The sequence below is a fragment of the Drosophila pseudoobscura genome, chromosome X (genome assembly GCF_009870125.1).
Source record: "Drosophila pseudoobscura strain MV-25-SWS-2005 chromosome X, UCI_Dpse_MV25, whole genome shotgun sequence".
NCBI classification, from domain to species: Eukaryota; Metazoa; Arthropoda; class Insecta; order Diptera; family Drosophilidae; genus Drosophila; species Drosophila pseudoobscura.
This window is the reverse complement of record NC_046683.1, coordinates 5,044,588-5,064,706: the sequence shown is the minus strand read 5'-3', so window position 1 is coordinate 5,064,706 and position 20,119 is coordinate 5,044,588. Positions and strand designations below refer to the sequence as shown.

At 48.3% G+C, this 20,119-nt stretch overlaps 4 protein-coding genes and 1 long non-coding RNA gene across 9 annotated transcripts; 4 read left to right on the top strand and 1 right to left on the bottom strand.

Moving 5' to 3' along the window:
* Nucleotides 1-79: 79 nt before the first annotated feature.
* Nucleotides 80-1,627, bottom strand: Arp10 (Actin-related protein 10). Its single transcript, XM_001355468.4, has 3 exons — nucleotides 1,428-1,627; nucleotides 1,189-1,341; nucleotides 80-1,124 (listed from the first exon to the last, which is right to left on the bottom strand). The coding sequence occupies exons 1-3, from the start codon at nucleotides 1,496-1,498 to the stop codon at nucleotides 212-214; spliced, it is 1,137 nt and encodes a 378-aa protein (XP_001355504.2). The 5' UTR covers nucleotides 1,499-1,627; the 3' UTR covers nucleotides 80-211.
* Nucleotides 1,628-1,851: 224 nt separating this feature from the next.
* Nucleotides 1,852-4,386, top strand: LOC4815890 (CWF19-like protein 2 homolog). The gene is made up of 3 exons (XM_001355469.4): nucleotides 1,852-3,283; nucleotides 3,351-4,073; nucleotides 4,132-4,386. Exons 1-3 carry the CDS (start codon nucleotides 1,991-1,993, stop codon nucleotides 4,261-4,263), a joined length of 2,148 nt encoding a protein of 715 aa, XP_001355505.3. The 5' UTR covers nucleotides 1,852-1,990; the 3' UTR covers nucleotides 4,264-4,386.
* A 61-nt stretch (nucleotides 4,387-4,447) lies between these two features.
* On the top strand, nucleotides 4,448-5,502 carry RpS19a (Ribosomal protein S19a). Its single transcript, XM_001355470.4, has 3 exons — nucleotides 4,448-4,534; nucleotides 4,843-4,913; nucleotides 4,983-5,502. Exons 2-3 carry the CDS (start codon nucleotides 4,843-4,845, stop codon nucleotides 5,380-5,382), a joined length of 471 nt encoding a protein of 156 aa, XP_001355506.1. The 5' UTR covers nucleotides 4,448-4,534; the 3' UTR covers nucleotides 5,383-5,502.
* Nucleotides 5,503-6,667: 1,165 nt separating this feature from the next.
* Rok (Rho kinase) lies at nucleotides 6,668-16,184 on the top strand. Of its 5 annotated transcripts, none has more exons than XM_033382849.1 (12): nucleotides 6,668-7,752; nucleotides 7,832-7,866; nucleotides 7,948-8,044; nucleotides 11,179-11,324; nucleotides 11,396-11,652; nucleotides 11,709-14,340; nucleotides 14,401-14,675; nucleotides 14,807-14,973; nucleotides 15,045-15,238; nucleotides 15,294-15,399; nucleotides 15,474-15,698; nucleotides 16,051-16,184. In XM_033382849.1, exons 3-12 carry the CDS (start codon nucleotides 8,022-8,024, stop codon nucleotides 16,133-16,135), a joined length of 4,110 nt encoding a protein of 1,369 aa, XP_033238740.1. In that variant the 5' UTR covers nucleotides 6,668-7,752; nucleotides 7,832-7,866; nucleotides 7,948-8,021; the 3' UTR covers nucleotides 16,136-16,184. The 5 variants fall into 5 exon arrangements, with proteins under 5 accessions (XP_033238740.1, XP_033238738.1, XP_033238739.1 ...); XM_033382847.1 differs by having other exon boundaries at nucleotides 14,780-14,973; XM_033382848.1 differs by lacking the exons at nucleotides 6,668-7,752; nucleotides 7,832-7,866; nucleotides 7,948-8,044 and adding exons at nucleotides 8,626-8,675; nucleotides 15,870-15,912 and having other exon boundaries at nucleotides 14,780-14,973; nucleotides 16,051-16,180.
* Nucleotides 16,185-16,234: 50 nt separating this feature from the next.
* LOC117184573 (uncharacterized) lies at nucleotides 16,235-18,138 on the top strand. Its single transcript, XR_004469979.1, has 2 exons — nucleotides 16,235-16,291; nucleotides 16,350-18,138. It is a non-coding gene; the product is annotated as an uncharacterized lncRNA (long non-coding RNA).
* Nucleotides 18,139-20,119: the final 1,981 nt, after the last annotated feature.

Sequence of the window (20,119 nt, the reverse complement as noted above, 5' to 3'; positions counted from 1 at the left end):
CATACATGACGTGTAAAGGACGAAGGATCTCGTGGAGCTTCTCAACGCATATAGAAATGGTGGCTTGCTGCCCTTCAAGGACTTTAAAAAACATCTTTTAATGGTATGTATTATAGAATATCTTCCATCTATTTAGTCTACGTAATACAGATAAAATCAAAATGAATTTGTTTAAATAATGTTCGTCAAGCGCCTCCCTCCGCCTCCCTTTTTACGAGCCCGCATGCCGATTATCACAGAGATTGCTCCAGTCGGGGACATGCTCGTTCTTCAGGTACGTCTCCTTGCCCAGGGATCGTGTTTGGATGAGATCTGTGGCGCCACACAGGGCGCCACCCAGCCAGGCGGTGAAGTTCTGCTTGCCAATGGAATTGAAAAACTTGAACTGCAGATTACCGTGAAAGCGCTCGGCGTAGTAGGGATCGTTTTTGAGGAGGTGCTGCAGCTCCTGCTGGAGCCGTGGCAGCATGCCCTGGACCATGGAGCCGCCGCCGATGAGGAATATGCTTTCGACCAAGGGCTTCCTAGCGTCCAGGGTGCACTCGAGAATGGAGCGCAGTATGAGATGCGGCAGGCTGTCGCGCTCGTTGTTCGGCTCGAACATTATCTCGTAGACGGTCTCGCGAAGGGCGCCGGGCACCTGGACCATCGTATCATTATCACAGATGATGTAGTCGACGCTGGGCGGAGGCGTCGGCTGATTTTCGTCTCCCTGGGAACGACAGTGGGCCCGCTCCATGGTGGTCACAAAGCACGTACGTACTTTGATGTCCTCCAGGACGCTCTCTGTGAGCAGAGACTCCTTGACGCCCGTCTCCAAGAGCTGCCGTTTTATTTCCGCATGAATGGCACTGCCTCCATAGCTTTGGTCCTTGAAGGCGGACATGATTTGAACTCCACTGAAGACTGGCATGATGCTAGTCTCGCTATACCCAATGTCCACGACCACGGCAGTGGCCACAGCCAGCGTCGACAGCGCTATGAGATGAGCCGGCACAAACAGGACCGATGAGACATCGAAATGGACAAAGAGTGCCCGCGCCAACGTCTCCCTGACCACCGTCTGGCCGAAGATGTTCTCCACCACCACGAACTTTCGCTCCTTGGGACTGACCAACAGGTGCCTAAAAACGGTGCAACAAATGGTTAGTTTAGTTCTGTTTAACGCATAATATCGATTTGTTCTACTTGAAGAATATCGTCTGCAAAAAGTCTACGATTTGGTCGTAGAGTTCCTCCTTCCGTTCATAGTCAAATAGCCGCTTCGTTTTCCCCGTCGTTGTCAGTACAACCTCCGTGGGCATGATTTTCCGTGGATACGCCTCCCCAGCAAAGCCCAGCCTTCAAACATAGACAAGAGACAGACGCCAATGATGATATCATCTACAACAGAACATAACGTTTGTCCATCTCATTGATTTACTCACTTTGTGTAGGCATTTCCAATGTCCAAGACGATTGGGGGCTTATCCTGCATAACACTCTCGTAGATGGGCATCTTGAGGAGCTGGTTTCTGCCGATTTGAAGCTATTTTAATTGCGATTTGATTGAGGGTGCGTGCCAAATGGCAAATGCAAGGTGCAAGCAGGCGGTGCTGTTAGGCGCAACAGTCTGCGGTGGCGACTATACGGTCCTGAATTGCAAGTACAATTATAACATTTAAGAGATTATTACTTTATTTTAATAAAATTAATCCTAGTATTGGAAGAAAATCACTAATTAACATTATTTCATTCACCGTACTGCAAAATAATTATCTTATTTTAAACGCGCAATCTGGTGCTGTTAAGCGCACAGTTTATTTATTGCGCGCACAGAGTTCTCTTTATATGTAACATTTTATGTATCGATAACAGAATCTGCATCAGCTGTCGCAGCAAAACGCAGTTTTACCACCACTAATCAATATCAACATTTCTGGTCAAAACAACAAAGTTTTCGAATATTTGAATTTCTTGCTGCTTTGAGTAATAGAAACAGTAAAACGCAATGAGCTACATACAATTTGAAAGTGGCAGCGACAAAGAAAAGGCTCGCCAGCAGATAAGGGAAGCCCGCGCGGAGATGCTCGAACAGGCCAAGGAGAGAGCCGGCCTTATCAAGAAGAAGGAGCTTCAGAAGGAATTAAGGGGTGAAAGCAATTGGATGCTTCCAGCAGTGGCCAAGAAACTGGACAAGCCCTCAAGTTCCTCAACGAAAAAGGCCAAGAAGAAGAAAGGAAAGCACAAATCGAAGTCCAAGTCCTCAAAGGTAAAGAAGTCTTCGAAGAAAAAGAGCAGGAAGGTTCAAAGCAGCAGCGACAGCGATAGTGACAGTGACAGCGACAGCTCTAGCTCTTCATCTTCGTCCTCATCCAGCGAAGACCAGAAGCAGCGCAAGGTACGCAAGAAAAAGAAGTCTAAAAGGAGCCACAACGAAGATGAGTGGGTGGAACGCACTCCCGTTTTGGATAACGATACGAGCAAGGATAAGGTAGAGGATACACCAGTGGCGCGCGACACTTGGATGACCAGTGACGACCTTTTGCTGAAAACCTTCTCCAGAATACGCAAGGAGCCTACCAAACCCAACGACAAGCTACAGCAGATCGATGCCTACGATCCGGCTAAGAGCGGACGCGAGCTGAATCCCTACTGGAAGAGCAATGGCACAGGCCTGCCAGGCTTCCAGAAACCACAGGACGATGATGATGATCGCGAGGCAGAGCCACATTCGCACAGCTCGAGGCAAAGCTCCTCGACACGAGGCTGGCAGAAGCCTTCATCCAAATCGCATAGCCATAGCCAGAGCCCCTCCGCAGCGAGAAGAAGCAGATCTTCTTCAGAAAGTGCCTCATCTGATGAAGATACTGCGGACAAGGCTGCTGCCCTTCCTGCCTGCCTAACGGACGAGCAAATCAATGAATTGGCCGGAAAAGCCATCAAAGCAGAGATCATGGGGAATACGGAGCGTGCAGCAGAACTCAACCAGCAGCTGAAAGAAGCACGCAAAGTACGGGCCGATTTCCTGGCCACTGGCAACATGCCGCCTAAGACATCCGCCAGGCCAAAGAAATCCAAGGCATCATCCTCATCCTCGGAACATGTGCTGCTCACGAAAACCGATCAATGCGGCAATGTACGCCCCCTGGTGCAGTCCACATCAGGCACAGCCACAGACCCCAACTCGCTATATGGAGGCCGCAGGGGTCAAAAAAGCCGCAACAAGAAGGTCGACACCCATGTGGATGGCCAACGGGTGAGATACTTCGCAGACGACGATCGTTACGACATCAAGCAGATGGTAAGATTCATCCACACATAGCTCTAAGCATCCGGCTCTAATCGTTTCCGCTTTGTTTCTTTTTTAGTTTGAGCGTGAGAAGCATGCAACGGCCGCCGAATCGAACCTGCAGTACGCCGACATTGTGTCCAAGCACAAGAACCCCAACGATGACCTGGAAGACATATTTGCGGACAAGGTTCGCAAAAATATCTCCGAGGCAGATGTCGAAAAGCGAGAGCTCCAGAGTGCCATACGGGAGGCCAACAGGCTGGAGACCAGCCTGACGAATTGTGAACGCTGCTTCGACTCGCCGAAGCTGGAAAAGCAGCTGATGGTCTCGATGGGGAAGATGATCTACCTCAGTCTGCCCTGGCATGTGGGTCTACAGGGTGGCCACTGCATTCTGACCACCCTGCAGCACATCTCCTGCTCCACGCAGCTGGACGAGGATGGTTGGGAGGAGCTGAACGACTTTCGAAAGGCCCTAACCCGTATGTTTGCTGCCCAGCGCAAGGATGTGATATTCTATGAGATTGCCAACAAACTGCACAGACGACCGCATATCAGTGTGCATTGCATACCCATACCCGACAGCCAGGGCGAGATGGCGCCCTTCTACTTCAAGAAGGCCATTGAGGAGTCCGAGCAGGAGTGGTGCATCAACAAGCAGCTGGTGTCGCTGCGCAACAAATCGCTGAGAGCAGTCATACCCAAGGGTCTCCCCTACGTCTGGGTACACTTTGGCATGGACTCGGGCTTTGCCCATGTCATCGAGGATGAAGATCGTTTCCCAGCGAATTTCGCACAGGTTAGAGATAGATGAACACTATATAAAACTGATGTACTCAACTGATATTTACTTTCAGGAAATTATTGGTGGAATGCTTGAACTGAATCCAAGTACTTGGCGTAAGCCGCGAAAGGAGCAGCAGTCGATTGTGAAAGTGAAGTCGTTTGCCGAAAGCTGGAAAAAATTCGATTGTACCGAGGAAGCTTAAGCTGCAAATCGAGCAAATTTAACGTCCGTTTCTCGCTAGTCTCGTTGGTCAATCTTTGCATTCCTGCAACGCTTTGTTAATTATATGTTGGCATAAATAAACTAAAATTCGTAATTGACAAAAGCGAATCGATATTTCGACAGTGCAACTCTTGGTTATCAACTCTGGTGACAACACTCTTTGCGTATCGAGTGGCAGCGCTGTCAGAACGAAAGAGCGCAGCCAACTTCGCGCGCCTTGTTCTTTTTTCCGGTTGACTTTAACAAGAAAGGTTGTGCCCGAGTTTCTTTTAAGTGAAATTCAATTTTTTTATGTTTAAAATGCAACAAACTAAATAAAAATGTGCGCCCAATCGGGTGGTGAATGAAGTAACGAGCTAAATGGCCAAGATTCTGTGACATTTCTACGAAACACTCGATTGTAGCAAATCAGCGTGGATTCGCAGTTTTTGTTGTGTCTCTCTCTATTTGCTTGAGTGTGTGTGCGTGTGCGTGTGCGTTGTGCATGGCTCCCGATGATGGGGAGCTAGAACGTGTTTTCGACGGCGATTCTTATTGTTCGTTTTCAATTGTATTTCAGATGCCAGGTGTCACAGTAAAGGATATTGACCAGCATGCCGTTACCAAGGCAGTTGCCGTCTTCCTCAAGAAGTGAGTACGAACATCAACTGTTTCCAACACATAACCTCACAATTGTTTTGTTTGTGTATGGTCTCGCAGGACTGGCAAATTGAAGGTGCCCGACCAGATGGACATCATCAAGACGGCCAAGTTCAAGGAGCTGGCCCCCTACGATCCCGACTGGTTCTATGTGCGTTGCGCCTCGATCCTGCGCCATCTGTATCACCGCAGTCCCGCTGGTGTTGGCTCCATCACCAAGATCTATGGTGGTCGCAAGCGCAACGGTGTCCACCCTTCGCATTTCTGCCGTGCCGCTGACGGTGCCGCCCGTAAGGCTCTCCAGGCCCTCGAGCACGCCCGCCTTGTCGAGAAGCACCCAGAGGGTGGTCGCAAGCTCAGCTCCATCGGACAGCGCGATTTGGATCGCATCGCCAACCAGATTGTGGTCAAGCAGCGCGATGCCGCCAAGCAGACGGGTCCCCTTGTCATTTCCAAGTAAACGTGGATCGCACATCCAATCGAAGTCTACAACATTTTTAAGCTTATTATTTAAGCGTTTCTTGATTGAAGCGTGTTCTCAGAAATGGGAAAATTAAAATGAACCATAACAAGCGAAAAACCGATGTGTGCCACTTATTGTTTTGACCAAATAACCGAACCTCTACGTCCCTTTTCAACATCAGTTCTGAAGGAGTTCAATTTGTGCCGCCTGATTGGAAATGCTGGGATATCTTCTGCCAATTTGGATACCTATTAAGACTTGAAACGCAATATCATTGGTCTAAGTCTGGTGTAAGCTAAGCTGCTTGTATCTCTAATCCCTTATCATGCTTGCCCTGCAGCGTCACGAAATGGGCGAGGGAATTCATCGGTTCCTTTTTTTTGTGGGGAATCAAAATCATCTATACAATATGAGCAATCAAATATGTACACATGTTTTGTCTTAATTTAGTTACGATTTTTGAAGGTATACAGTGAGTGATGCTTGCACAAAAATGAATACTATAAATTGTTGCTCAAGTGCAATACCGGCAGATTTAGCCGGTATTTCTGAAGGTATACAGTGGAGTCGGTGCGTTAGATCCTGCCTTATGCTTCGACCATGACAATTCTGTTGCCGCGTATTACCAGAAATTAGACTCTAGCCATGCACACCATTAATTTCTGAAGCCTGTGGGAATTTATGCAAGCTTATAAGATTGGTACCAGCCAATATATCTATCTTCCCAACATTCCGATGTGATGGTGGTTTTCGTGTTGTCCTTGCACACCTCAACGGCTTCGTTTATAGCCATTCAAAGGAGTATGCCGGTGATGGAGCGTCCTCCACTCAACATAAGCATCATGCGCGTGTCCATGTACATAAGCCACAAGATGCAGCACAGATGTGTATTACGCTAAATTTCGTACGTAAACACACCCTTATTTTTTTGCAGCTACAGAGGATGGGCCTTTGACATTTTTTGTGATAAATATAAGGCCAAAGACAAAATTGAAAATCGAATTAAACAAACCACGATAATCAAAATACATTGCTGCAACACGTCTTTGTGATTGACTTGGGTAATCGATCTGGTTTCTTTTGAGCTGGTCACACGGTTCCAGTTCCGGTTCGCATTCGTTCTACCTCAAATACATGGCTGAAAAAATAAATGATTATGCTTGCACTATACATTTTAGTATTTAATTCCTCCTGACTAACTTTTAATTGTATTTTATTGGAAACCTGGGTAAGCAACTCCACTGTCGATTTGTGTGTTCCGATTACTGGGACGTTATCGAGCCGCGGTCTATTGAACTGGTTCAATTTGGACCGAAACAACTCTAATCAACATCCGCGCAACTGTTGCAGGCTAACATTGAAAGAAGTGCAACGCGTAGCGTCTAATTAAAATTAATTTTGATAATTGATTGATTTGGCCGCAGCCAAGTCCGAGAAATTGCCAAATTGGCGGACAAAATAGGCGCCTTTTTGCCGCCCTCGTCTCCCTTTGAGTGACGCACGTCGGTGTTCACCGTGCCTTGTTATTGTTGTTGTAGCATTTGCTTTTGCTACGTTCGACGTTCCGACGAAAAAAAGTGTGTTTGTATTTGTATACGTATACATATCAGTGTGTGTTTCGCGTGTGTGTGTGCGCGCGCTTGCCAGTGTGTGTGTGTGAAAAGGTATCGTAAAAATGTACAACAAATGAAAAGTCGAAAACATTGAACAAGCCCCATAGATTTTCGTTGCTGCCTCCATCGGCCCAGGCCAGAAGACTATGTGCCTGTGCCGTGCTTGTTCCTGTGTCAGTGCCAGTGCCCTTGCCCGTGCCCCGTGCCAAAGCCAAAGCCAGTTCCCGTGCAACTGTTGCATGCTGAATCGCGCCGCGCAGCATTGAGCCAAGCCGAACCGAGAACCAAGGCCAATACCCATCCAAGTCACCACGCACCGATACCACCGGAGCCCCCACTAGGAGGACTTTGTTTAATCCTGATCTTACCTCTGGAACTGTGCTGCGCACCTGAAGCACTGAAGCAAAACTTACAAAATTTACTAAATTAAGACCCAACGAACTAGGCTAAGTGCTTGCACACTCTAACACGCACCTGGGAACGCCGTGAGCTCGCGGTGACCCCGCCAGTGTGTCGTCCGTATGTGGCGTTGGCGGTACTCCAGCAAAAGAACCCAGCACCGCCGAATCCCAATTCCCAAGTGGATGTGGTTTGACAGCAGTGAACAAACAAACAGTAAGCGACGCTCGTGACCTCATCGTCAGTAACGGCAACGATCAACAGCGGCAGCTTAAAGCGTGCCCCCCCCACTACCTACTCACTCACACTCCCACAAATACTGATCCTCCTGCTGTTGTGAGACCCTCAAAAAAAGGTAAAATTCGATTTCTAAGGTTTGATAATAGTACGCGAATAGTACCATAAATAATGAAACATTTTCGACACCTTTGCAGGGCAACGAGAGCGGCTCGTCGGCGGGACTATACAGGTGAGAGGCAATCTCCACCATTATCATTATCCCGTACAACTGCCATTACTCATTCCGATTCTCTTGCGAATTAATTTGCAGGAGCACAGCAACGGCTGTATGCTTGGTGGTGACCACAACAACGACGGCAACTATCCAACTGGGACGTTCTAGCCATGGATGTGGAAAGGCGGCGTCGGTGAGTGAGAATGTGCACGAGATACTACGCTGCGCGTTTGCCAGATACGATACAATACGAGATGAGAATGAGATGGCGACCAAAAAGCGACTGCGCTACACTCAATTAATTGTCACCTGAATTGAATGGCAGCCATAGATTTGTTCGATTTGTTAGGCAGCAAATTTTGAGCTTTGCAATGGCAAAACAACAAAATAGCTAAAAAGTAATAGACCGCGCTGGCAGCAAACACCTTCCATAATCTCATGTTCAAAGCGACAGCGACAGCGACAGAGCGGCAATCAAATTGACAAGCGAGTGAACAAAACGGGGGGCGACTTTATAATAAATTTGCCATTTTCGCATTAAAATTTGTAACCAAACCGAACCGAAGCGGGCCAGCAGCGGCTATTGCTGCTGCTGCTGCTGCCGCTGCCGCTGTTGTTGCACAGGCACGGGCAGTGTTGTGTTGCATCGGATGCGTGAAGCGTGCGTTTTTATCGTTTGGTCCAAAGCCAAAAATCAAGACTAGCACCAGGACCCCAATACAATACCCACCATTAACCATACCGCTGAAAATCCCAGAGGGCGAGGGCGAGGGCATGTGGCCATGGCGAATGCCGGCCGCACTCCATTTGAGCGAGCTGGAACGGTATGTTGCTCTTGCTCTCCACGCTCACGCTTCCACATTCATATCCCCATCCACATCCACACCCACTTCTATTCCCACTTGCACTCCCCACTCCCTCTCCCACCAACACCCTCGGGCCTCCTGTAACAGTTTCACGGAAGCTTTCGGACTGCCTGCGATGCATATAAATTCTTCAATTTTATTACTCATTTTCCGCCATCCACTCAATTCTCCTACCCAAAAAGCTATCTCTGGTTTGCTCCAAGTACAAATAAGTGAACAAAAACAACAAAATGTATATATATGTATGAACATATGTGTTCGTATATGTACGTACATACATATATTTGCGTAACAAGAAAAGCAGAAATTTGCTAAACGCCAATTGGCAATTGGCAATTGCAGTGTGCGCATTTGGTCGTAAAGCCTCTATAAAAACTAATTGCAAAAATTAATTCTGTGTGAAAGAGATTCGATTCGGGAACGCAAAAAATGCGCCCAACCACCCCCGCGCTATCAATGCGAGAGATCGTATCCCGTATGCTGTATCCCGTTCGTTCAGCGTTCTTTTTTCGAAAAGCTCCGAAGCCTGGATTGAAGCTTTCAATTTGTTCGTACGATTAAACGTACGGGTAAAATGCTTTCCAGCTTATTTGGAAGACGACGTATAAATTAAATTGAAAATTATATTGTCTATAGGTGACGATAATGTTGTCGTCGTTGCCATTGTTGTTGCTTTTGCTGTTGCTGCGATTATGTATTATTATGATTGTTGCTTTTGTTGTTAATAATAATGTTGTTGTATTTGTTGCTGGCATTCGCCGCTATGGCTAAAACAGCGCAGCGTTTTTTTTTGTTTTGAAAATTCCACTTTCCCAAAGTTGTTTGCGTTTGTTGTTGTTTCTGTTGGTCGTTGCTTGAAATTGTTGTTTTTGTTTTTGGCTTTTCTGTCATGCCGTAAGTGGCGATGATGAAATCACAACAATTCAAACACCTTTTAGTATCAATTTTTTTTAGCGCCGACGACTGTCATCGGTACTGACTCTTGGCCTGGCCGCCCCCTCCATACCTCCAAACCTCGATGCTCCTCAGGCTCTATTCTCATCTCTCTGTACCGACTGCCTTGTGCAAATATTTGCCTCTCGTTTTAGCTAATTGAATTTAAATCTAAGGGTGTAACCAGGCAGCATATTCCATGACCTATAATAGTGTGAGATCCTTCCAGGGCGAGAACGCTTTCCCATGCTGTGAGCATGTGTTGGGGAGTAAAGCACGGTATACGAATGTAGGGCAAGGCATTCCGACTATCCGAGTAATCCTGGCTATGCGACTGGCTACTCAATTGAGGCACTTTCGGACTGGCCTTACCTTATTTTCGGTTAGCTTGGAGCACTCAGTGGAGTAGTCACACGCATTCCCTCTTGTCTTCTTTCCAGCCTTGCCAAATGCTGATCTCTTATTTTCATACATGCATATGTATGTATGCTTGCATGTATGTATGTGCATGTGCATCTGCATCTGCATGTGTCAATGAATGCTGCTGAAGGAGGGGTGGGGAGAGTAGGGAAGGGGTCAGGTTGGATAGTACTACTGCTGCTGCTGATTTTTCTTCTCTCGGATTCATTCAAAACACAAACGCAGCACGAAAACCAAAGCAAAAGAGAAAAATCTCACTGTTGTCTGTCAGCAGACGCAACGCAAAAGTAAGCCATATCAACGTCGACGTCGCTGTAGCCGTCGCCGTCGCTGTCGCCGTCATCGTCGAAGGCACTCTCGGCATGGCTTGCATTCTTTCCACAATTTATCAAAGTCAACAGAGTTGCGCGATAAAGTCAAGGCCTCCTTCCACTGATGCTGCCAGCCCCCCTCAAATACTTATGCATGCGAGCACTCATCTTGTGTACACTCTCCATTGCCTTGTTCTATTTGTCAAAGTTGGTCGTGTGCGCGCTGCGCTGCGCTGTCTCCTTCGCTGAATAAAACTTAATGTCCTAATTATTGTATGATAAAGCGTCCAGCTGGCCATCATGGCGATGGCTGACATGTGCTGTCTCTGTTGCTGTCGCCCATTTGTCTGCGATTTGTGCTGTCGCTGCAGTTCGTCATAACGGGACCATTCCCAGACCGAGCACCTATGGCTCTCTCTGACTCACACTAACGCTGAATGGGCGTCTGTCTCCTTCTCTCCCGCCTGTCCCTTTGTTTGATTTACTTTTCCATGTGAGAGAAGAGGTGTTGAAGGCTGCAACTGTTCCTCTCGCGGCCACGGGGAACAGGTGCGGCGGGGCAGCATCACCAGCCCATTCTCATGAGTAATTTGCGCACTTTTCGTACATTTGTAGTTATTTTAGTTGTTTGTTTCTTGGCCTATTTATGCCACGGACTCCAAAGGCTAAGAATATATGTACAAATAATAAACAAATTGCACGCAAAAATGAGGATTCTTGCTCATTTGAACCGACTCTAGGACTCTAATACCAAGTCTCTCTCTATCTCTCTCTGTCTCTCTCTTTTCCGTGATCAGAGCGAACACGCTCGAGCGCGAGATGCGCGATCCGACCAGCATTTGCAATGTGGACTGCCTGCTGGATACGGTATCGGCCCTGGTCAGCGACTGCGACCACGACACCCTCAAGCGGCTGAAAAACATCGAACAGTATGCTGCCAAATGTAAGTCCTTTCCGCCGTCCAACAAACAGAGATTCTATAAAGTCCTACTCTATCTGTCTCTCTCTCAACAGATAAACCCCTGGCGCAGAGGATCAATCAGCTGCGCATGAATGTCGAGGACTTCGACTTCATTAAGCTAATCGGCGCCGGGGCCTTTGGAGAGGTGCAACTGGTGCGGCACAAGTCCTCCAGCCAGGTGTACGCCATGAAGCGGCTGTCCAAATTCGAGATGATGAAGCGCCCGGACTCGGCCTTCTTCTGGGAGGAGCGTCACATTATGGCCCATGCCAACTCCGAGTGGATTGTCCAACTGCATTTTGCATTTCAGGTGAGTGCCCGGAGCATTCCGTATCCAAGATCCAAGCTAATCGTATGTGATTCCAGGACTCCAAATACCTGTACATGGTGATGGACTTTATGCCCGGCGGTGACATCGTCTCGCTGATGGGGGACTACGATATACCCGAGAAGTGGGCCATTTTCTACACAATGGAGGTGGTGCTGGCCCTGGACACCATTCACAACATGGGCTTTGTGCACCGTGACGTGAAGCCGGACAACATGCTGCTCGACAATTACGGGCATCTGAAGCTCGCCGATTTCGGCACCTGTATGCGCATGGGCGCCAACGGCCAGGTGGTGTCCAGCAATGCGGTCGGCACGCCGGACTACATCAGTCCGGAGGTGCTGCAGTCGCAGGGTGTCGACAATGAGTATGGTCGGGAGTGCGACTGGTGGTCGGTGGGGATCTTCCTCTACGAGATGCTCTTCGGGGAGACGCCCTTCTACGCGGACTCACTGGTGGGCACCTACGGCAAGATCATGGACCACAAGAACTCGCTCAGCTTCCCCCAGGAGGTGGAGATCAGCGAACAGGCCAAGGCCCTGATCCGGGCATTCCTCACAGATCGGACGCAGCGTCTGGGCCGCTACGGCATCGATGATATCAAGGCGCATCCGTTCTTCAGAAACGACACCTGGTCCTTTGACAATATCAGGGAGAGTGTGCCGCCGGTTGTGCCGGAGCTAACCTCGGACGACGATACGCGCAACTTTGAGGACATCGAGAGGGACGAAAAGCCCGAGGAGGTGTTCCCCGTACCGAAGGGCTTTGATGGCAATCACCTGCCCTTCATCGGCTTCACCTACACGGGCGACTACCAGCTGCTGTCCAGCGACACCGTCGACGCCGAGGCCAAGGAGCCCAATTCGGTGAACAGCAACACCAGCAACAACCATGCCCACGGCCATGGGCACAACCATCGCCATCGTACCTCCAACTCCAACGAGCTGAAGCGGCTCGAGGCACTGCTCGAGAGGGAGCGCGGCCGAGCCGATGCTCTGGAGAAGCAGGAAACCAGCCTGCGGCACAAGATCGAGCTGAGCGGCAAGCGTGAGGTCGAACTGCAGCGCATTGCGGCCGAGTACGAGAAGGATCTGGCGCAGCGAAAGAACAACTACAAGGTGGCCATGCAGAAGGTGGAGCAGGAGATCGAGCTGCGCAAGAAGACGGAGGCCCTGCTGGTGGAGACGCAGCGCAATCTGGAGAACGAGCAGAAGACGCGCACACGCGATCTCAACATCAGCGAGAAGGTCGTCTCGCTGGAGAAGCAGCTGCAGGAGATGGAGCACAGCTACAAGAGCGAGACGGAGAACACGCAGAAGCTGAAGAAGCAGAACGCGGAGCTCGGCTTCACACTGAAGACGCAGGAGGAGAAGGTGCGCGACATGGTCGACATGATCGACACACTGCAGAAGCACAAGGAGGAGCTGGGCCAGGAGAATGCCGATCTGCAGGCGCAGGTGGTGCAGGAGAAGAACATGCGCTCCCAGCTGAAGGAGCTGCATAAGGAGACGGAGAACAAGATGCAGACCCTCACCAATGACATTGAGCGCACCTTGGTCCGCGAGCAGAAGGCCAAAGAGGATAACCGCGCGCTGCTGGAGAGGATCAGTGAGCTGGAGAAGAGCCATGCAAGTCTCGACTTTGAGCTGAAGGCGGCCCAGGGTCGCTACCAGCAGGAGGTCAAGGCCCACCAAGAGACTGAAAAGTCGCGACTGGTCTCTCGCGAGGAGGCCAATCTGCAGGAGGTCAAGGCCCTGCAGTCCAAGCTGAACGAGGAGAAGTCCGCCCGGATCAAGGCGGACCAGAACTGGCAGGAGAAGGAGCGCCAGCTGAACATGCTCTCCGTGGACTACCGCCAGATCCAGCTGCGGCTGCAGAAGCTGGAGGGCGAGTGCCGCCAGGAGTCGGAGAAGGTGGCCGCCCTCCAGTCGCAGCTGGACCAGGAGCACAGCAAGCGAAACGCCCTGCTCTCGGAGCTCAGTCTGCTCAGCTCGGAGGTGGCGCATCTGCGCTCCCGCGAGAATCAGCTGCAGAAGGAGCTTTCCACGCAGCGCGAGGCCAAGCGACGCTTCGAGGAGGACCTGTCGCAGCTGAAGGGCACCCACCACGAGGCCCTGGCCAACAATCGGGAGCTGCAGGAGCAGCTGGATGCCGAGCTGTGCTTCTCCCGGCTGTACAAGACGCAGGCCAACGAGAATCGGGAGGAGAGCGCCGAGCGTTTGGCCAAGATCGAGGATCTGGAGGAGGAACGCGTCTCGCTCAAGCACCAAGTGCAAGTGGCCGTCGCTCGGGCTGACTCGGAGGCCCTGGCCCGCTCGATAGCCGAGGAAACGGTGGCCGATCTCGAGAAGGAGAAGACCATCAAGGAGCTGGAACTGAAGGACTTCATCATGAAGCACCGCAACGAGATCAATGCAAAGGAGGCGACGCTCGCCACCCTCAAGGAGGCGGAGACAGAGCTGCACAAGAAGCTCGGCCAGAAGGCCAACGAGTACGAGGATCTCGTCCAGCAGCACAAGAAGCAGCAGGACGAGCTGGGCCAGCTGCGCGCCACCAAGGACGAGGAGATCACCAAGCTGCTGGATAAATGCAAGACCGAGGTGTTGCTCAAGCAGGTGGCCGTCAACAAGCTGGCCGAGGTGATGAACCGACGCGACTCGGACTTGCAGAGTAAGTCCCCATATCCTCCACAGATATACGATAGCTATTTCATTTTCCCTTTCCCCACAGAGCAAAAGGGCAAGGCCCGGTCCACGGCCGAGCTGCGCAAGAAGGAGAAGGAGATGCGCCGCCTGCAGCAGGAGCTGTCCCAGGAGCGTGACAAATTCAATCAGCTGCTGCTGAAGCACCAGGACCTGCAGCAGCTGTGCGCCGAGGAGCAGCAGCACAAGCAGAAGATGGTCATGGAGATCGACTGCAAGGCCACCGAGATTGAGCATCTCCAGAGCAAGCTGAACGAGACGGCCTCGCTCTCATCCGCCGACAACGATCCCGAGGACAGTCAGGTGAGTGAGATCCTAGTATCCGCACACACACGTATCCTGCCAATCCGACACATACTCACACAAACACAAACTCCGACCACACACGCGCTCTTGGGCTTCTCTAGCACTCCTCTCTGCTCTCCCTCACACAGGACTCGGTCTTCGAGGGCTGGCTGAGTGTGCCAAACAAGCAGAACCGTCGGCGCGGCCACGGCTGGAAGCGCCAGTATGTGATTGTCTCCTCGCGCAAGATCATCTTCTACAACTCGGACATCGACAAGCACAACACGACGGACGCTGTGCTCATACTGGATCTGAGGTGAGTTTCACATCCTGTTTGTTTGTGTCTGCGCTTGATTTGACTCTTCCGCTTCCATTCCGCTTTTGCAGCAAGGTATACCACGTGCGCAGCGTCACCCAGGGCGATGTCATACGCGCCGATGCCAAAGAGATTCCGCGCATCTTTCAGCTGCTGTATGCCGGCGAGGGCGCCTCTCATCGTCCGGACGAGCAGAGCCAGCTGGATGTGAGCGTGCTGCATGGCAACAGCAACGAGGAGCGTCCCGGCACCATCATCCACAAGGGTGAGTAAACGTTAACCTCATTTGGATCCTTATTTACTAACTGTTTACTTTGTAGGTCATGAATTTGTGCACATCACCTACCACATGCCCACAGCGTGCGAGGTGTGCCCGAAGCCATTGTGGCACATGTTCAAGCCGCCGGCGGCTTACGAATGCAAGAGGTTTGTGCTTACTGAATACTGAATTGGTGCAAGTGGCCTCAACTGATCCGTGTCTATTCGATTGGGGTTTTCAGATGCCGCAACAAGATACACAAGGAGCATGTGGACAAGCATGATCCGCTGGCGCCCTGCAAGCTCAATCATGATCCGCGCTGTGCCCGCGATATGCTGCTGCTGGCCTCCACGCCCGAGGAGCAATCGCTGTGGGTGGCCCGTCTGCTGAAGCGTATCCAAAAGAGTGGATACAAGGCGAATTCGTCAAACAACAACAGCACCGATGGCAGCAAGATATCGCCCAGGTAAAGAGAGCCTGGTGGCCTGATAGTCTGGTAGCCTGATAGCCTGCACCGTGACGTTGCAATCGCCCTCCCCTCCGTTCCGAATAAGGCAAGGCCAGGCCAGGCCAGGCCAGAATCCGCTACTAACTGAACTAATCTAAGCATATAACTAATCACTGCCCAAACCCCCAGGCTTTTGTGTTTCCCGCTGTGTTTTTGTCATTAATCTCGAATGGTATTTCTCTCTTTTACTCTCTTCCCCCGCCCTGTCTTTTGCTCGCTAACCTTCATTATCATCTCTCCATCTCATCATCCGCATCATCATATCTGTATCTGCATCTGCATCGGAAACACCGCTTCATCCAATTGGCAGCCAATCGACCCGCTCCTCCTACAAGCCGTTTGTTGCGAACGTGCAGCGCTCCGCCACGCTACCAGCCAACTCATCGCTGAAATGAGCCCAGCAAAGACCAGGACACAGGCCAGCTAGAGGCAAGAGAGTCTCCAGCGAAATAACACAGCAAGCAGCAAGCCGCCAGCAGCCAACTTGCTAAACAACAGAAACCACACATGTTGGAACAGAACTATGCAGATATATACCATATATTCCCCGAGTACTTTACAATCGAAACTAAATTCAACTTGAAACTAAACTAAACTCTTTGTGTAAAGGCAATTGCTACTCGTCTAACGCTTCTTTAACCCACAAAACTAAAAGAAAAGTGCAGATAAAAGATGGCAGCAACGTCAGAGCGGGCAGCGGATCAACCATGAACCATAGATATGTCACTTAGATTGTACTATATATTCTTTATAAATATAAATACTATATTGTATGCTGCTATGCTATTCCACTGAACCGCAACCGCAACTGTGGCAACACACTCAGCACAATGGCCAGCCCAGCCCACAATCAGGAGAGAGCTGTACTTAGTTAAGTGAGGATCTGATCGGATCGGATCGGATAGAGGTAGACCTGTCGCAGCTCCTCCTCTTGCGCCATTATACTGGTGCAGAGAGGTGGGGTTCAGCTTCATTTCAATAGATTTTATAACTTGATGCCTTGTAACAATTCTATATATTTTTTTTTTGTTTTTTATAATTTATTTAGCTGTTGTTGTTGTTGTTGCTGTTGTTGCTGTTGTGCAGCGAATCTGATTGTCCAAACATTGTTCGTAATTGTAAAAAAAGAGAAAGATGCAAAGAATTGTGAACGGAAAACACATACAATAGACAATAGACAATATACAATATACAATATAGATGTAGATTATATACCTAGAGCATATCCTATCCTGTAAGTCAGAGCCCGCTTACAACAACAGAGCAGAGCAGAGCAACCAATCAGCCAATCAAGCATTCATCAATCAATCAAACAATCAATCAAGCTAAGTTCTAGCCCTTTTTACAAAGCTTTAACTTATATTCCATTTAAAGAACACTCTTTTAAAACGTATATATACTAGCATAGACACTATACTATATACTATATACTATATGTAGATCAGATATGGAGGCGGAACCCTGAAGGATGAACAATCAGTTACTTAAAGCAAATGCAACTTCCCATACATATATATATATATATATATATATATAGAGCTTGACATGAATCAATCGAAACGAAACTAAGCTGAAATGCAAAAACGAATCGAATCGAATCAAAACGAAGCGAAAAATTCGCCACAGACTTGTGTGTGTGTGTGTGTCTGTGTGTGTGTGTGTTTGTGTTTGTGTAAAAGGCTACATCTAAGTATTAAATATCCAATATGTTCTAGTTCTTAAGCTAAACAAATTATTTATTTGTATTTCTGTTCGATGGCGCTGCAGCCTTCACTCTCAGCACTCTCCCCTCTCTCTCTCTCACTCCCCTCTGTCTCTCTCTGTCACTCGCTCACTCACTCACTCACTCATTTTATATGGACTCTCCAAATTTGAAATTCCTTTAGAGCTCGACATATAGAGTTCCATATTGTCGCCTTAGTTTGTTGCGTGTGTGTGTGTGTTTTTTTTTGTGTGTGTTTTGTACAGAGTGAGAGGCGGCAGCGAATTGCATTTAAAAGTAATGGATGGGATAGTGACCCACGAAAGTGGGTCCCCTCTGCAGAGGGTTGTGAGGGCTGTGGGCCCATTCGACGAGACCCGACTGCTGAAAGCTGAATGCCGACTGCTCTATGCTCTCCAGTTGTATTTTGCTTAGTCGAAAATGAAGTCGAGCCATTGCTTTCTTTTTAAAAATTGTATTTTATTTGTACTATTATTGTCATGATCCATTCGTATTACGTTTATTTACGTTAATGTTTATGTTTAAATATATACTCTAGCTTAAGGCGCCTCTGCAGTTGCATTTCCCCCGCAGAATCGGCTCAGAAATTTAACTGCAAACGCCACCCCCCCCCCCACCACCCGAAACCCAAACCCAACCCCAGACAAAATAAAGTAATAATGTGTATAAAATCAACATTTGATATTTTTGTTTCTCTTTTCTTTTGTGTTTGATTTGCTTTCCATTTGTTTCATTTTTCTTTTGAGTTGAGTTTCCCTTTTTTTCGCCCAGCAAATCCTTCCAGTCCCCATATCATTACAAAAGTCTGATAGGATCGCAGCGGAGCGCAGCATATAAAACGATGAGACTGTCCCCCGACTACAGGGCCCTAGAAATAGAAGCTAAAACGAAAGCAAAAAATTCCTAAGATTGGAATTGGAAACGGAAATGGAATTTCGAATGCATTTAAATGAAGGAAGTTCAACAAATCATTCATATATTTTATGAACACATACAATGTATATCCTATGCACCATAGAAATAAGTTTCAACCAAAGTCTGATTAAATGTGAAATTAAATTGTACTAAAAGTGTTGTATTTCTTGAGGAGGAGGAGGAGGAGGAGGAGGAGGAGGAGAATCTCCTTCTCCGCATCGCATCGCTGGAGCCACACCGAACCTGAATCCGATTTTGTATTAGCATTCGCATTGGGATTTGCATATGATTGGGTTTACACATGTTCCACGGCTTTATGGATTAGGGCCTGTTAATGGGACATCGCGATGCACGAGTATGTAGATTGGTGGCTGGCGTAGCTATTGTCCCACTCGGACCAATGGAAATATTTTTACTTTGTTTTTATTTTATTCATAATTTAACAAGTTTCTTGTTTATGTTGTGACTCTTTATATTTTTGGATCTTTCTGGCTTTCACAGGCAACCGATCATTAAAATGTATCTTCAATCTATAAAGGTTTTTTTTTTTTTTTTGGCAGCTGACATTTTGTAGTTCAAGGTAAGTTGGCCAGTCAGCCAGTTGGCCTGTGTTGGAGCCAGGTGTGGAGATGGAGGCCAGCTAATTAGCATGGCCAAACATCCAAGTGCAGGCCACGCCCAGCCCCTGACTTGTGGCCCCATCTGGCTGCAGAACATCTGCACAAGTTGGAAGATTAATTATCGCATCGCAAGCTAGGCTTTATCACCCATAAACCGTCATCGCCTATCAGCCAGCACCCTCCTGGCCAGCACTCCCCCAACCATCCACCATCCACCTAATCAGTTCAAGGCCGCGACGAACCCACAAAATACATATGCATAAATATTTCTGGCGTTTCTTCTTCTGTTTTTAAAGCTTTTTAATTTGGTGTCATCGTATACTTGGCCGCAGCCCCAGCCTCAGCCACATCGTCATCATATGGCGTGGCACCTGGTGATCATCATCGCCTCGGCCCTGCCATCAGATGGGTTATTTAACTTGACAACACAAAGCAACACTGCACACCAAGAAGGATCGCTTTGGGGGGCAATCCCGAAGGTATCCGTGGAGGATATCTCTCCCATCCCATTATGCCTGGACAACCACGACCATCAGCTATTAATACATACATAAATCAGTGATACCTTTATCAGTGATCACTAATTTTATTGGAATCTAAACAAAGCTTAGTAAAAAGATGAATTCTTATAAGTCTGTGTTGCTTTAAATAGAACGAGATCTTTCCAAGAACTACTAGTATTCCCAGACTGATTTGCATACATTCATTTCATTAGTCTAGGATCAATAGATCCTGATTAAGAAATCAGAACTTCTTTTTATCTTTTTAATTTTATTATTAATCTTTAAAAGAGAGAGCTCTTCAGCTACTCGTACTCATCGTGCATACTTACCACCTTCTTTTTCTGCATCTTTTTTTATTTAAGTCCAAGAGCTATTCAATATCTTCTAGTGAAGACTTACTTGTACACTCAGAGAAAGAGGCGCTGAAATTTTACAATTTACACGTACGAGGGTGGAAAGGGTTTGAAGTGTTTTATATTTAGATGAAATATGAAGTATGAAGAAGTCTTTTTAACAAACTTATGTTTAAATCAAAGGGAGTTCTATTTAATTTTACTATGTTTGTATTAGAGTCCTGTCTGAGCAGGAAACCGCATCGATTCGGTGGGATTCGGCACT

Bases quoted from the DNA above. Each gene is read 5' to 3' on its own strand.
- Arp10 (XM_001355468.4), bottom strand. From the start codon at position 1,498: ATGCCCATCTACGAGAGTGTTATGCAGGATAAGCCCCCAATCGTCTTG. The intron at 1,342-1,427 runs GTGAGTAAATCA...CTATGTTTGAAG, and splicing joins ATTGGAAATGCCTACACAAA to GCTGGGCTTTGCTGGGGAGG. The intron at 1,125-1,188 runs GTAGAACAAATC...CACCGTTTTTAG, and splicing joins TTGCAGACGATATTCTTCAA to GCACCTGTTGGTCAGTCCCA.
- LOC4815890 (XM_001355469.4), top strand. From the start codon at position 1,991: ATGAGCTACATACAATTTGAAAGTGGCAGCGACAAAGAAAAGGCTCGC. The intron at 3,284-3,350 runs GTAAGATTCATC...TTTCTTTTTTAG, and splicing joins GTTACGACATCAAGCAGATG to TTTGAGCGTGAGAAGCATGC. The intron at 4,074-4,131 runs GTTAGAGATAGA...ATTTACTTTCAG, and splicing joins TCCCAGCGAATTTCGCACAG to GAAATTATTGGTGGAATGCT.
- RpS19a (XM_001355470.4), top strand. From the start codon at position 4,843: ATGCCAGGTGTCACAGTAAAGGATATTGACCAGCATGCCGTTACCAAG. The intron at 4,914-4,982 runs GTGAGTACGAAC...ATGGTCTCGCAG, and splicing joins GTTGCCGTCTTCCTCAAGAA to GACTGGCAAATTGAAGGTGC.
- Rok (XM_033382846.1), top strand. From the start codon at position 8,626: ATGTGGCCATGGCGAATGCCGGCCGCACTCCATTTGAGCGAGCTGGAA. The intron at 11,653-11,708 runs GTGAGTGCCCGG...ATGTGATTCCAG, and splicing joins AACTGCATTTTGCATTTCAG to GACTCCAAATACCTGTACAT. The intron at 14,676-14,779 runs GTGAGTGAGATC...GGGCTTCTCTAG, and splicing joins ACGATCCCGAGGACAGTCAG to CACTCCTCTCTGCTCTCCCT.